Below are 13,712 nucleotides of genomic sequence, written 5' to 3' on the forward strand. Positions count from 1 at the left end.
ATTTAGGGAGTAGAGGAATCAACACTGTGTTCCGCATTATACCCAACCACAATAAAAGTTCATATTCTTCTAATGAAGAACATGGTCAACCCTGCTGCTTTGCAGAGATCTCTAGGCAGGTGTAGGAGGCAGGATTAGCTAAATCTGCACTGCGTTTGCAATCTGAAAAGCCTCACTGCCAACTTCTATTCAAAATACAGCATTTAGACCCCATTGTTCCATCATTTGCTGTCAAAGGCTGTCAGCTCTCCTCTAGCCACATAGTCATTATACGATCACATTTATTACAGCTACTTACAATAAATGATACCTTTAAGACTGTTTGACATAGTATTTGAATGACATTTAATGTGTTTCCACTCAAATATTACAATACAATTTAACAGGCTCAAGTAACACAAGATGAAAAGTCAGCTGCAGCATAATTTTTCAATTCCCACCACAGCAGTGCAGAGGACATGTACACCAGAACCATGAGTTTTGAAGCCTGTTTGATGGTCACTCCTAGGCTTTTTTATTATTGATGTCTAGGGTGGAACACTGTCAATTTTCTTCTCTGTTTTGTGGGTTTAATGTGAAATTGTAAAGACGTATCTGTGCTCTCTCTGGGTAGGTTTGTGTGTTGTGTGCGTTGTCACAATAGCCAGATGTAATCCAGGATGGATCCAGACCATAAAATGCTCAGCTCTCAACATGTTTCCCTCCTGGGCAGGGAGAGATGTCTTAGGCTCTGACAAGAACATGGGCCTGGTTTCACTTAAAGGCTGGTTGGGTAACACATGTACTGTTAGAATCATGAATGTGCCTTTGTTCAATACTTTCCTCTGTTGCTAGAGTGGATGAGCGTGAGAAACCCCTACCGATAATTCTAAGATCTTACTGAGTCATTGTTTGTCCCTTGTGCTGCCATGAATGTTCCCATCAGTCGTTGTGAGACTAAAACAAATGGCTTCTTATGTGTTAATCATTCATATCTATCCAATTAGTTAGGGCCTCATACATAAGTGATGGATAGTGACTAAGCAGATTTACTCAGTTGATGTTCTTGAGTAAAAATGTTGGTTATTTTTACTACATTTCCATTTGATGCAACTTTATACACTCTAATTTAGCAGTAGCCCTTAATACATAATTTAGAAAAAGAATAGTAGACATATAAATAAAAATAGTTTAAGATTAAACCAACCGTTTTGGCTTCTGAAAAGGTGTGGTTGAGAAACATTGTTAGCAGTTCTACCAAAGAAACATTTCCGTGCTAAACTTCTCACTGGTTTAATTTTAATAACTGTAAAAAGCAATCCATTATTTAACAAAAAAGCAAAGATTTTCCCAAATCAAAACAGATTTGTTTACTTAGTTAAACTAAACTACCCATATAAAGTGTATACAGTTAAACAAGCCATACCTCTATATCTTCAACCATAACATGCTATATATTATGCAAACATGCATCCATATTGATCTAATAACACCACAGACAGGAGAGACTTTACAGGTTGACATTGTAGTAATGGAATTTTAACTTAAGTAAAGGATTCTTTCATTTGAGTAGATACACTCCAACAAATCAAACACTACTGCTGGGTTAGTGACACACATCTCCATCTAGTGGACAAGAGAACACACAGTGAATTCTGAGGCCCTTGAGGTAGTTTAAACTCATGTAGAAGCAGCTATTTTAAACATTTATTGTGTGTGTTGTTATGTTAAGTCCTGTTTCTCCTTGTCATACAGCACACTGACATCTGGTACTTGATCTTATGCACATGTTTAACCCGGAAGCTTCCTGAACCAGATGGATCTCTTCGGTTTTTGTTGATGTGGTTTTGGGGAACCCAGCAGAATGACCAGAGGAAGTTTGATCTCTGAGTCTCTTGCCAGAGGGATGTCAAGAGTGACCTGCAACCATAAACATATGTTTAATTATTCTCTGTACTGTATCTTCTTCCCTTCTTCTCTTTGTGCAGTGGCCATTTATTGCTCTTGCTCTTTGTCACAACAGATTTGTTCTAAATACGTAAACATTTAAAGCTGATATACAGAACAGGAAAGATGACACTGTGTACTACATGTACCCATCATCAGTGTGTAGACACGCCATATTATCCTCCCTCTTTCTTTCTCTGTCTCTGCCCCTCATTCAGCCACTGTGTGGTGCTATTGACATTATGCAATGTCCTTTTTCTTAGCAGATGTGTTTTTGTAACCACTTTAAATCCAAGTAGAGTGGGGTTTTTTTTTTTAAGATGACACAATATGACACAATACCTTGAGTCTGTACTCGAGTTTCATCATGCAGCAGTTGAAGAAGGTAGGGTGGAGCTGTGGAGGGATACTCAAAACTTTGGTTATAGTCAAAGTGCTCTCAGCTGGGACAGCGTCTCCTGAAGAAAAGAGGCTCTCATTTGTGTGCACTATTCTCTTTGACTGAGCAACAAAGGTTTGCTTTTCACACAGGTAGAATTTGGGTGTTACCACGTGTGTAGTGTCATTGAGTATCTCTACAGAGATTCCAACAGCGTCACCTGAATTTGGGAGTCAAAATAAATCATTAATGTTTCAGTAAAGGCCACCAAAAAATATGTTCTTTATAAAGTCTATTTACCTTGCTTTACTCCCATTTTTTCTGAGGTTACATTCATAGTAACCTTTGAAGAGCCATAAAATGATATCCTGGTTGCATATTGTTGTTCCTACAAAGGAAGCACATACGCTGTCAGGAAGTAAACTTGTAAAGTTGAACAGGAACTGATAGAAAAAACGGAAGTAAACTGAAAACCAATGACATACCTTTAGTCCAATGATTATCATATCTGATTTGGAGGCAAAGGGAAACTCAGACTTGGTCAGAAAAGGGACCTCAGTCTTAGTTTTGTGGACAAGCCAGATGGACTGAGTCAGCTTTGCCATCAAACTGTATGTAATGGTGCCCCATTTCCCCTTGTAAGATGAAGGCATATCTCTGGAGGGTAAAAATTCATATTATAGGAGAGTATTTAATTATGAATGAAGTTTTTACTATAAATATTCCATGCAAAGGGTTAGCCTTAATAAGCACACGCACATATTTGGAATCACAAAGGTGAATGGATACACATTTCTCCCCGGGCGGATGATTTCTGAACCTTAAAAGCAAGAAAATGTTTTTTTAGACTATAAACTATCCATACATTTAAAAGGTCTTTCCTTTTGCTTTGCCAAATAGAGAGACAATACTAACCATCTCCTTTTTTTTTATCCTGAAGAATAATATGTTCAAAATAAAAGTATTTCTTCTTGTCGCTGTGCGTCCCCGTGGCTTCTCCTTCTTGGTCCTGCCATGTGACCTTAGCTTTTCCTTTGGCTTTGACCAATAAGCACTGCACTTTGGTTTCCTTGCTTGTATCAACAGTCACCCTGCCAGAGAGGATGTCCCCGGGAGAGAAGGTTCCTCTTTCGCTCACTTTGTTGTAATCCAGAGAGAGATGCTTTACAGTCATGATAAGACTACACCAAATAATTTTCCCAAGTGGTATGAAACTACAACAACAATCCTCCTTAAAAATAACTCCTGTAAATGTACAGAAAGCAGGTTTGAATTGAAGTGATGAATAAGGACCGAGTCACCTGGTGTACGCACTGTAGCAGTGGAAATCTCCTGTAGCTGTATCTGTGTCAGACATGATCACGTGATCAAGAGCTGCAGGTGTCATTTTCACACAGGTAACTCTAGCCTCCAGCCTTGGAAGCTTAAGTTGGCCAAATAAATAAAGATGACATCAAAGAGGACATATTATTCTCATTTTCAGGTTCAAATTTGTATTTTGTGCCTCTACTGTGACATGTCTCCAGGTTTTAATGTTCAAAAAGGTACTATATTTTTCTCATAATGCCTGTGCTGCAGCACATCTGTTCACCCTGTGTCTGAAACCAGAGCCCAGTCTGCTCTGATTGGTTAGCTGGCTGGTTCTGTTACAAATAGTCAACCAATTAGAGAGGTGCCGCCCCTTAGTCTATTGCTTACAATGTGTTGGAGCACTTACCAATTAAGTGGCAAGCGTTAACAAAGTAAACAAAGGAGTCCAACAATGGAGGCGTTTCAGGCAGGGGGGAGTGTGTGTGAGAGAACTCCCTCTAGTGTAAACTTTGCAGACCACTTAAATGCACAAAAATCTATATAACACTACAGGAAAATGAACACCCAAAAGAGCATAATCGGGCCCCTTGAACATTAAGGAAATATACAGTGGGCTCTCTTTAGCGTTTACGTTATGCCTTAAATATGTGCAATATATAAACATAGATATGCCATTATTAATAACAGTGCAATATTTACCTGGCTGCTATATCGCCTTCAGGATGTGTATTTTGTAAATTGTGTGTTTTTCTTTATCTTAATATTTTTTTAATTGCATATTTTCTTTTGTAAAGCTGTCTTTGTGCTCTGTTACTGCTGTAGCAAATTTAAATTACCCCTCTATCGGACCAATAAAGGGATTCTGATTCTGAATCTGATTCAGAATGGTGGCTTCCTTACCAGAAGATGTTTTGCATAAAAGAATCACAACCAATAGGTTTTACTTCTGGAGATCTAACCAATGAAACATCTAGAAAACTCCTTAACACCATAAGGGTGGACAGATTCAGGGTCAGCACACCGTCCACAGCCTTTCCATTGACCGTATGTGTAGCAGTTCAAGGTGGAGGGCTGTTCATCTCCAGGGATGTTGGCCAGTCTGTTTGCTAGAAGACGCCACAGGCTAATTTTCTCTTTGAGAGTCTCAAGTTTCTTTAAATAATATTTTATTACTGTACTGTGTGTGAGTTGACATATAGAAAGGAGGAATGATACAATTATCAGTAGGTAGAAAATAAATTATTCAACTCTTTGGTCAAAGAAACTGCGATATAGAGCCAAATTGTTACCAAAAAGCATTCGAATAACACTAAAGCACATCTCACCTCATCTTTGTATTGCTTATAAGGTAAACAAATACAATTGTGAAATAACATTTTATGAATCATGTTTAATTCACCATCTGATTAAAAACTGTACAAAGTCGTTGTATGTTCCATATGTACATAACAATACAAAAAGGACAAATTAACAATACATTCACAATAAAATAGACATCTGGCATCAACATGAATGGAAACTCACAAAGAATAGTTTTGTTATTTAAGGCAAGGAGGTATAGTGTAGTGCATGTGCTCCATAGGGATGTGGAGGATCCATAGCATTGGCGGCTGCTGGTGGTTGTGGTGCCAGGCTCCAGGGTGAATGTTCTGGGTTCCCAAATGCATTAAACCAAAAGTCAGCTTCAGAAGCTGGTTGTTTTTTAGGAGTATCCTCAGACGCAGGAAGGATCACGATGGGGAGTTTGATCTCTGGGTCTGAAGCATATTTGACATCTAGATGAACCTGAGAAGAAAAGAATGTTGATATTGTATTGTTACATATTTAGTTTCTTCTTCTGATTCTTTGCATCATAACTAACTCTCTAGACAAACACCATGAGTGAGGGATGGGCTCAGAGTCTTCAGATTAAATGTTCATAATCTGAAAGTTTTTGTATCAATCTAGTTTAAGTCAGTTTGGCTTCCTAGTCTTTCTTACTTTGTTTTGTAACTACAGATCACCTCTGTTTCAGTGTCATGTTTTCACTCTCTTAAGTTGGTTAATGTATAAGTGTCCAGTGTTTCCTTTGTCTATTGCGCTGATGTGTGTTCTGCCATATTACTTTTAGTATTTACTAGTATACAGCCAGTGAAGTAAAGGGTCCTCTTTGTCCTTTTGTATATTTTATATCAGGGGTTTTAAATCACTAGAACTATTTAATTGTTACGTAACCCCGGGCGGAAAAAATGTAAACTCATGCACTTACCAAAATAAAAAAAATAATGAAAACAGACACATAGAAAAGCCCCATATGCTGAGAAGCTATTGTACAGGAGAATGGCTCAGAAAGAGTAGATTACAACCCACAAAGTATCTTTTGAGCAGCATATAGTTTAGTTTACCTTCAGCCTGTATTCCACCTTGATGATGCTGCAGTTTAAGATGGAGCTAGGTAATTCCCTGGGGATGTTGATCACCTGGGCCAAAGTCTCTTTGTTAGAGGATGCGACAGCATCCATCTTCTCCTTAAGGATATCATTTGTGGAAACTCTCCTGCGACCCTGGGCGAAGAAGCTCTTCTTCTCATACAGGATCAATTTAGGCTTGACTGAACGAGTTGAGTTGTTGATGACTTCAACTGTGACTTTGAGATCTTTACCTGTAGTAACGAGAAATAAAACCAATAAGTAGTTGAAAACATTATTAATCATTTAAGAGTAATTTAGCAATCTGGCTGGAAAGGCTAATGTTGAATGTTGGTTTAACCTTTAGAGTGCACAGGGCCCAAAAACCTGTCAGACTTGTTTTGTCCCTCATACACACTTCACAACCTCTGCGTAATGTTGTTTACCTCCTTTATGCTATTATGAAACTGTTGCAACAAAAGATCATGTGTCTAGGTAAGGAAAGGCAGTGAATGAGTGCTTTCAGGTGCTTGAATACTTCTACCAGACTAGATTTGTTACCTTGTTTGTATCCCATTTGCTTGGTTTGATCATCCATTGAAATGATTCCAGAGCCAAATACCTTCACAGATTTGTCCTTGCTGCCATACTGAGGTTCCTAAAAAAACAAACCAAAACCTCAGTTACATAACTTTTCGCTCAGACATTTGTCATTAAATGTGTTTCAGGTTTATAGATGAATGCTTTCTTACCAGAAGTCCAGGGATATCCATGTCTGCTTTTGACACAAATGTGAAGTGTGTTTTGGTCTTTTTAGTCAGCTTCATTGATTGTTTGAGCTCTGCCTTCAGTTTATGTTGAATGTTGCCAATGCCAGCTTTTAATGATGATGGGATTTTCCTGTAAATTACAATAAAATTAAATGTTATGACCTAAAAAGAAGATGACATTATGAATCATAAATTAAAAAGACATTTGAAATAAAGATTACTGACCCGTCAGGAATCTGGAAGGCGAAAGGGAATACATGTCTTCCTTTACCAATAGCTTCTGTGCCTGGAAGAGAATAACTTATCCTTAAACAGCAATTCAAATTGTTCTTTATCTCAAGTCTTTGCATTACCTACAATATACGGCATATTAATGATTGTAATAATGTAACACATTACCATCTTGTCTTGACTCTCTCAAGATATGTTGTTGGATGTCATAATATTTCTCATCAGCCCAGTACACACGGTGATGATTATTCCCGTGATTTTCACTCCAGCGGACCCGAGCCTTTCCTTCTGCTATAAAAACAAGAGACTGAATAGTGGTTTTCTTAGAAACCTCCATGATGATTCTCCCATTAATAGTATCTCCATTTGTGAAGGTGTTTCTGCTGTTGATGGCATCATATTCAATTGAAAAGTTGTTGATGGTCATTTTTACAAAGAAGTCACAGCAGAAAATCAAAACTCCCCTGTAAAACCACGAGGAAACCCAAGACTTGTTAACCCTGGCCAGCTGCTTGGCACTGTATGTTATCTAAAGCAGACAAATCCTGTTCAACCTGTTTTTCTCAGTTGAAAGACACACATGCGCACACAGTGACAGGGAGCATGCAGCGCTGGGAGCATGCTCTCTTGATTATCATCTCCATTTATGATACTCACATGATACACTTTCTTCTATGTGTCAAGTCATATTTTCCAATCACGTCAAACTAATTCCATTTACTCAACACATGGCATATGCTCTTTGACATTATGAAACACAAACATTCCAAAAATACCTTGTATAGAGATCAAGGTATATGTTAATGGCATATTATCCCGAGCTTAGATAAGTAGCCTATTAAGGAAAATTAAATCACTTTTGTTTTTCCATTATTACATGTAGTAGTAGTAGTAGTGTGTTTATGAAAATTAAGACATATTAACAAATGTGATGTGGTTTGTTTTACATTTAGGATAAAGGGATCTACAAGCAATTAAGTATTGTGCTTCTATAAAATTGGGGGATTTGTAAGATGGTTTTCAAAAGTAAGCCAGAATAAGCAACGTGGGCAACACCTCCGCTTCCCCGTCCCGCGGGCCCACCACCTACGGAAAACAGCGATGGGGTCGAGTGCGCTGCCGGATGGGTGGCAGTGAAAGCAGAGGGTCTCGACGGACCATACCCGGGCAGCAGAAGCTGACTTTGGGGACATGGAATGTCACCTCTCTAGGGGGGAAGGAATCGGAGCTTGTGCGGGAGGTGGAGTGTTACCAGTTGGATCTGGTGGGGCTCACCTCTACGCACAGCGTTGGCTCTGGAACCTTACTTCTTGATAGGGGTTGGACTCTATTGTTCTCCGGAGTTGCCCAAGGTGTGAGGCGCGAGCGGGTGTGGGGATACTCACAAGCCCCCGGTTGAGTGCCGCTTTGTTGGAGTTTACCCCAGTGGACGAGAGGGTCGCCTACCTATGCCTGCAAGTTATGGGGGGGAAAACTCTGACTGTTGTGTATGCTTATGCACCAAACAGCAGTTCAGAGTATTCGGCCTTCTTGGAGACCCTGAAAAGAAACCTGTATGGGGCTCCCGAAGGGGACTCCTTAGTCGTGCTGGGAGACTTCAACGCACACGTGGGCAATGATGGAGACACTTGGAGGGGCGTGATTGGGAGGAACGGCCCCCCTGATCTGAACTGGAGTGGTGGTTTGCTACTGGACTTCTGTGCTAGTCATGGATTGGCCATAACAAACACCATGTTCGAACATAAGGATGCTCATAAGTGTACGTGGTACCAGAGCACCCTAGGCAGAAGGTCCATGATCGATTTTGTTATCGTATCATCGGACCTGAGGCCGCATGTTTTGGACACTCGGGTGAAGAGAGGGGCGGAGTTGTCAACTGATCACCATCTGGTGGTGAGTTGGGTCGAGTGGCAGGGGAAGCTTATGGACAGACCTGGTAAGCCCAAACGTGTAGTGCGGGTGAACTGGGAATGTCTGGAGGAATACCAAGTCCAGGAGGCCTTCAACTCACACCTTCGGTGGAGCTTTTCAGGCATCCCTGTGGAGGCTGGGGACATTGAACCTGAGTGGGCGGTGTTCAAAGCCTCTATTGCTGAAGCTGCGGCAGGGAGCTGCGGTCTCAAGGTCTTAGGTGCCTCAAGGGGCAGTAACCCTCGAACCTCCTGGTGGACACCGGTGGTCAGGGAAGCCGTCCGACTGAAGAAGGAGGCCTTCCGGGATATGTTATCCCTGGGTACTCCTGACGCAGTTGCAAGGTATCGACAGGCCCGAAGGGCAGCAGCCTCAGCCGTGACCGAGGCAAAGCAACGGGTGTGGGAGAAGTTTGGAGAAGCCATGGAGAAGGACTTTCGGTCGGCACCAAAGTTGTTCTGGAAAACCGTCCGACACCACAGGAGGGGGAAACAGGGAACCATCCAAGCTGTGTACAGTAAGGATGGGACGCTGTTGACCTCAACTGATAGGGTGTTAGGACGGTGGAAGGAACACTTTGAAGAACTCCTGAACCCGACAACTCCGCCCTCTATGTTAGAGGCGGAGCTGGAGTATGAAGGGGGATCAACTCCAATCTCACGGGGTTGATCGTCAACCGATGGACTGTCCACTCCAGGTAGGGAATGAAGCCTTACCCCAAGTGAAAGAGTTCAAGTATCTCGGGGTCTTGTTCTCAAGTGAGAATCGGAGCAGCGGGAGCGGTACTGCAGTCGCTTTACCGCACTGTTGTGACGAAAAGAGAGCTGAGCCAGAAGGCAAAGCTTTCTGTCTTCCAGGCCATCTTCGTTCCTACCCTCACCTATGGTCATGAAGGGTGGGTCATGACCGAAAGAACGAGATTGAGGATACAAGCGGCCAAAATGGGATTTCACCACAGGGTGGCTAGCATCTCCCTTAGGGATAAGGTGAGAAGTTCAGTCATCCAGGAGGGACTCGGACTAGAACCGCTGCTCCTTCGTGTTGAAAGGAGCCAGTTGAGGTGGTTCGGGCACCTAGTGAGGATGCCAGCTGGGCGCCTCCCTAGGGAGGTGTTCCAGGCACGTCCAGCTGGGAAGAGACCGAGGGGTAGACCTAGGACCAGGTGGAGGGATTATATCTCTTCGCTGGCCTGGGAGCTCCTTGGAAACCCCCAGTCAGAGCTGGCTCTTCTGGAGCTGTTACCTCCGCGACCCTGACGGATAAGCGGGAGAAGATGGATGGATGGATGGATGGATGGATGGATGCTTCAAACTAAACATATGCTAGATGTTAAATTCCCATAAATCATCTGAACAGACCTGCCTGTTCAATGCTGTTCTCTTTTTAAATCCGTGACCCCCATTTTAAAACCTGCGTTTTCTGTCTATTTAAGTTGGTTATTTTTAACCCATTACACCATTTAGGAGCCATGATTAAAAACAGCGTGCCTTTGAGGGGTACCTGGATTTCAGAGGAAAGTGGCAGTTTCTATCATATTGAATTGGACCGAAACGTTTTGAAAAGACAAATAACCTCTAGCACAAGATGAAGGTAACTATTATTTATTTTTGAATGTAAGAGCAATAATTATCATAGCGATTTGAACATCCTTAAAAAATGCAACACTACATCAATTTGATATACATTGAAATTGTAATTATAGCAGGACATTCACTTTATTTTATTTTAAATGTACACGTCTCTTCAGGCTCCAATCACGAGTATTTATTGTTATAATCCATCAGAAAAGGGTAGGTTCCACTTGTTCCATAGGCAGGAGGGGGATCTGAGGTTAGGGCTGCTGCTGCTGGGGGTGGGTAGGCATTTCCAAATGGTTCAAACCCAAAACCAGAAGCAGCAAGTGGGGGTGCCTCCATACCAGGAACCTTAGGGACTGGCAGGATGACTATGGGGAATTTGATCTCTGGGTCCGAAGCATATTTGACATCAAGGTAGACCTGTTGATAAACTCAATTTTTAATGGTGCTGCAAACAAATTTCATTGATGAAAACAATGAGTTATAGCAATTATAATTAGTTTACAAATTAGAGGTTGTATGAGGTCATATAAGAAGAAGCAGACACATCTCTGGCCATATGGATGCTTACCCTGAGTCTGTACTCTGCTTTCAGGATGCTGCAGTTGAGGATGGACGGCTCCACATCAAGGGGGATGGTGAGGACTCTGGTGACATTTTGTTTTGAAGACGGAGGGATGGGCTCTCCCACTTCTTTAAACAGGTCTTTAGTTGAAACTCTTCTCTTTCCTTGTGCAAAGAAGCTATGCTTTCTGTACACACAGTACTTGGGCTTGATCTCCCGAGATGAGTTGTTCTGAATGCAGGCCATAACCTTTAGTCCTTCTCCTGCAAATAGATCAGAAGTGTCAAAACAACCCTAAGCATATTTATAACAAGTGTCAATATAAGTTTTAGGGCTCTCACCTTGAAAGAAACCTGTTTTTTCAAGATTCACATCCATGGCTACTGTTCCTGAGTTGAAATACTTCATTTTCTTATCCTTACACTCGTGCTGCGGTTGCTGAAAGAAGATCAAATGCAATACACTTAATCGACTGACAGAAAACACTTAACCTATTTGCTTTTATTCTGGTGTCTCAAATGCCCACATCCAGTGCCGACAGAAGCCTTGCCAATTCAACAGGTGTACTACTGAATTGATAAGTCTCAGATTATACTGTGAGGGTTTGATAAATGCATACTCAGTCAAAGTGTTTTTCCCTGTTTGAATTACAGGTTCGAGAATGTTACTCTGCACATACCATCAGCTCAGGGTCACTGGTCAGGTCTGCATTCGTGACATAGTTGATCTTGGTAGAATCCGTAGTTGGAGCCCTCATTGATCGACTTAATTTGGTATTCAGTGAGTACAAGACTTTACCAACAGAGCCTTTGAAGGAGGAGGGCATATCCCTAAGGTAAAAAATCAAAAAGCCAGAAGAACATGATAACATTTCCTGGATCTACTGAAATGAACTACTAGTGAAAAGCTGAGGTTGATTAATTAAGATGTTTTTTTCAAAAGATGTTTGCTAGGATCATTTATTTATTCATCTTCTGGAGGTGGGGAGGGAATTTGCAACTCATTACAGAACCATTATAAGATTGATTACTTACTGGAAGGGGATCTGAAAGGTGAATGGGTAAACATGGCATCCTGGGGCAACAACATTGCTGTCTGAAGAAAGCAAAAAGACGTGTTGAAGAGGAACAGGTCTAAATGGCGGTTTATTTCACAGCCCTTACAAAAATAACTGCCCTTTGATTACATAGCTGTGTCCTCATCACAGGCACAGAGAGAGAAATACTTACATGTTTTCCCAATGTGGTTTGTCAACAGTGTTTCATTGTCATCTCCTGAAGAAAAATTAGCACATTGACATCAATTAACATTTGTATCTTCAGCTATCAAACATGTAGTCTAATGAAAAAATGGAAAATGTCTATCCTAATCTCAGAGTGATTTTCTTTTTAAAAGGCTCATTTATTTAAAATAATTTCCATAGCAGGTGACCTCATGACCAATCAATGCAGTTTGTATTACTGTACTACACTGGAGAACAAGAACACATAACTTAGTGTGTAAAAGTATATATTATATCAATAGTGTTGTGAAAATTCAAATGTCTTTACAGTGTAATTGGTTTTCAATAACTTCCTTGGCATGTATGGATTTTTTATAAAAAACTTATTTAATACAGAAGGTTACATTTCCAATTAAATATTGTTGCGTTTTTACACAAATATTATAGAATATTGAATTGATTTGCAGTCACTTGGTGTCCTGACATGGAAGCTTTAAAAAAAATATAAAACATATTGATATAAAACCCTTAAATCCAAGGTGTGTCTAATTTGCCTAGTGTAGTAAGAATATCTTATGGATTCGTAGTCACTGGCTCACATCACATAGAAGCTTTTAAAACAGTTTTAATTTTCTGCTAAAATATTTGAAGTAAAATCCATTCGTGACAGTTCAGATACACCTTTGCAATATTGTTTTATAGATCAGAGGAATGTTGAGCCCTTCTTTTATCGCTGTGTCCTCACTCCACTGCCTGCCCCTTTTAGCCACTCCTCTTAGGTAACATAAAGAGAACCAGCCAAAGATACACGGTCGTTGGTTAGAAGAGGTTTGCATGGACCTTTTGCACTAAGAAGCATTATTATAATAATTATTATGTTTAATGTATTAATACAAATGTTTCTCGTGTAAATGTTATAAGATAGTTATGCATATATCCGATTTGCATCAAAGATCTATTCTGCATAAATAAACGTTAAGCTTTTTGTGTGAAACTTCTGCAAAGGCGCCAATCCATGTAAGCTTCAATTGTTATTGCTCAACACGTTTTTTCAAGCACTTACCGTTATCTTTTCCCCCGACGAAGTAGTGTTTTATGCTGAAGTACTTGTCCTTGGAGTGGTAGACAACAGTAGTTTGGCCGTGACGCTCGCTCCACAACACCTCTGCTTTCCCCTTGAACTGAATTAATAGGGAGTCTATTTTGCACTCCTTGGTCACTTCCAGCGTGACCTCACCTGAAACACAGTCGCCACTGGTAAAGGTGTTTTCCTCATTAGCGGCGGGGTTGTAGTTGACGGTGAGGCTCTTCACGGTTAACATGATGCTTCAGCTTCCGAAGAAAGTACGGTAAGTTGTTGTCCCGAGCTGAAACCGAGGGAATAAATAGCCCACCTCGAACTTCCGCGATGGGTGTGTCGCCACGAGAAACCC

The 13,712-nt window shown here is 40.8% G+C and overlaps 3 protein-coding genes across 3 annotated transcripts; all 3 read right to left on the bottom strand.

The window, feature by feature from the left end:
• Positions 1-1,256: 1,256 nt before the first annotated feature.
• On the bottom strand, positions 1,257-3,479 carry LOC134873168 (arrestin domain-containing protein 3-like). Its single transcript, XM_063896620.1, has 6 exons — positions 3,221-3,479; positions 3,065-3,125; positions 2,791-2,962; positions 2,606-2,693; positions 2,269-2,525; positions 1,257-1,899 (listed from the first exon to the last, which is right to left on the bottom strand). The coding sequence occupies exons 1-6, from the start codon at positions 3,477-3,479 to the stop codon at positions 1,771-1,773; spliced, it is 966 nt and encodes a 321-aa protein (XP_063752690.1). The 3' UTR covers positions 1,257-1,770.
• Positions 3,480-4,986: 1,507 nt separating this feature from the next.
• LOC134873129 (arrestin domain-containing protein 3-like) lies at positions 4,987-7,539 on the bottom strand. The gene is made up of 6 exons (XM_063896553.1): positions 7,173-7,539; positions 6,999-7,059; positions 6,756-6,903; positions 6,565-6,661; positions 6,001-6,257; positions 4,987-5,401 (listed from the first exon to the last, which is right to left on the bottom strand). Exons 1-6 carry the CDS (start codon positions 7,429-7,431, stop codon positions 5,159-5,161), a joined length of 1,065 nt encoding a protein of 354 aa, XP_063752623.1. The 5' UTR covers positions 7,432-7,539; the 3' UTR covers positions 4,987-5,158.
• A 2,961-nt stretch (positions 7,540-10,500) lies between these two features.
• On the bottom strand, positions 10,501-13,658 carry LOC134873199 (arrestin domain-containing protein 3-like). Its single transcript, XM_063896655.1, has 7 exons — positions 13,343-13,658; positions 12,287-12,331; positions 12,092-12,152; positions 11,737-11,887; positions 11,399-11,495; positions 11,064-11,320; positions 10,501-10,912 (listed from the first exon to the last, which is right to left on the bottom strand). Exons 1-7 carry the CDS (start codon positions 13,599-13,601, stop codon positions 10,670-10,672), a joined length of 1,113 nt encoding a protein of 370 aa, XP_063752725.1. The 5' UTR covers positions 13,602-13,658; the 3' UTR covers positions 10,501-10,669.
• Between the last annotated feature and the right edge of the window lie 54 nt (positions 13,659-13,712).

This window comes from Eleginops maclovinus, chromosome 12, assembly GCF_036324505.1.
Source record: "Eleginops maclovinus isolate JMC-PN-2008 ecotype Puerto Natales chromosome 12, JC_Emac_rtc_rv5, whole genome shotgun sequence".
In the NCBI taxonomy this organism is placed as follows: Eukaryota; Metazoa; Chordata; class Actinopteri; order Perciformes; family Eleginopidae; genus Eleginops; species Eleginops maclovinus.

Coding starts and splice junctions, on each gene's coding strand:
- LOC134873168 (XM_063896620.1), bottom strand. CDS start 3,479: ATGACTGTAAAGCATCTCTCTCTGGATTACAACAAAGTGAGCGAAAGA. Junction 2,694..2,790: donor TGATAATCATTGGACTAAAG/GTATGTCATTGG, acceptor CTTCCTTTGTAG/GAACAACAATATGCAACCAG. Junction 2,526..2,605: donor AAAAATGGGAGTAAAGCAAG/GTAAATAGACTT, acceptor TCCCAAATTCAG/GTGACGCTGTTGGAATCTCT.
- LOC134873129 (XM_063896553.1), bottom strand. CDS start 7,431: ATGACCATCAACAACTTTTCAATTGAATATGATGCCATCAACAGCAGA. Junction 6,662..6,755: donor TGGATATCCCTGGACTTCTG/GTAAGAAAGCAT, acceptor TTGTTTTTTTAG/GAACCTCAGTATGGCAGCAA. Junction 6,258..6,564: donor GCAAATGGGATACAAACAAG/GTAACAAATCTA, acceptor TCGTTACTACAG/GTAAAGATCTCAAAGTCACA.
- LOC134873199 (XM_063896655.1), bottom strand. CDS start 13,601: ATGTTAACCGTGAAGAGCCTCACCGTCAACTACAACCCCGCCGCTAAT. Junction 12,332..13,342: donor CGTCGGGGGAAAAGATAACG/GTAAGTGCTTGA, acceptor ATTTTTCTTCAG/GAGATGACAATGAAACACTG. Junction 10,913..11,063: donor AAGCAGAGTACAGACTCAGG/GTAAGCATCCAT, acceptor GTTTATCAACAG/GTCTACCTTGATGTCAAATA.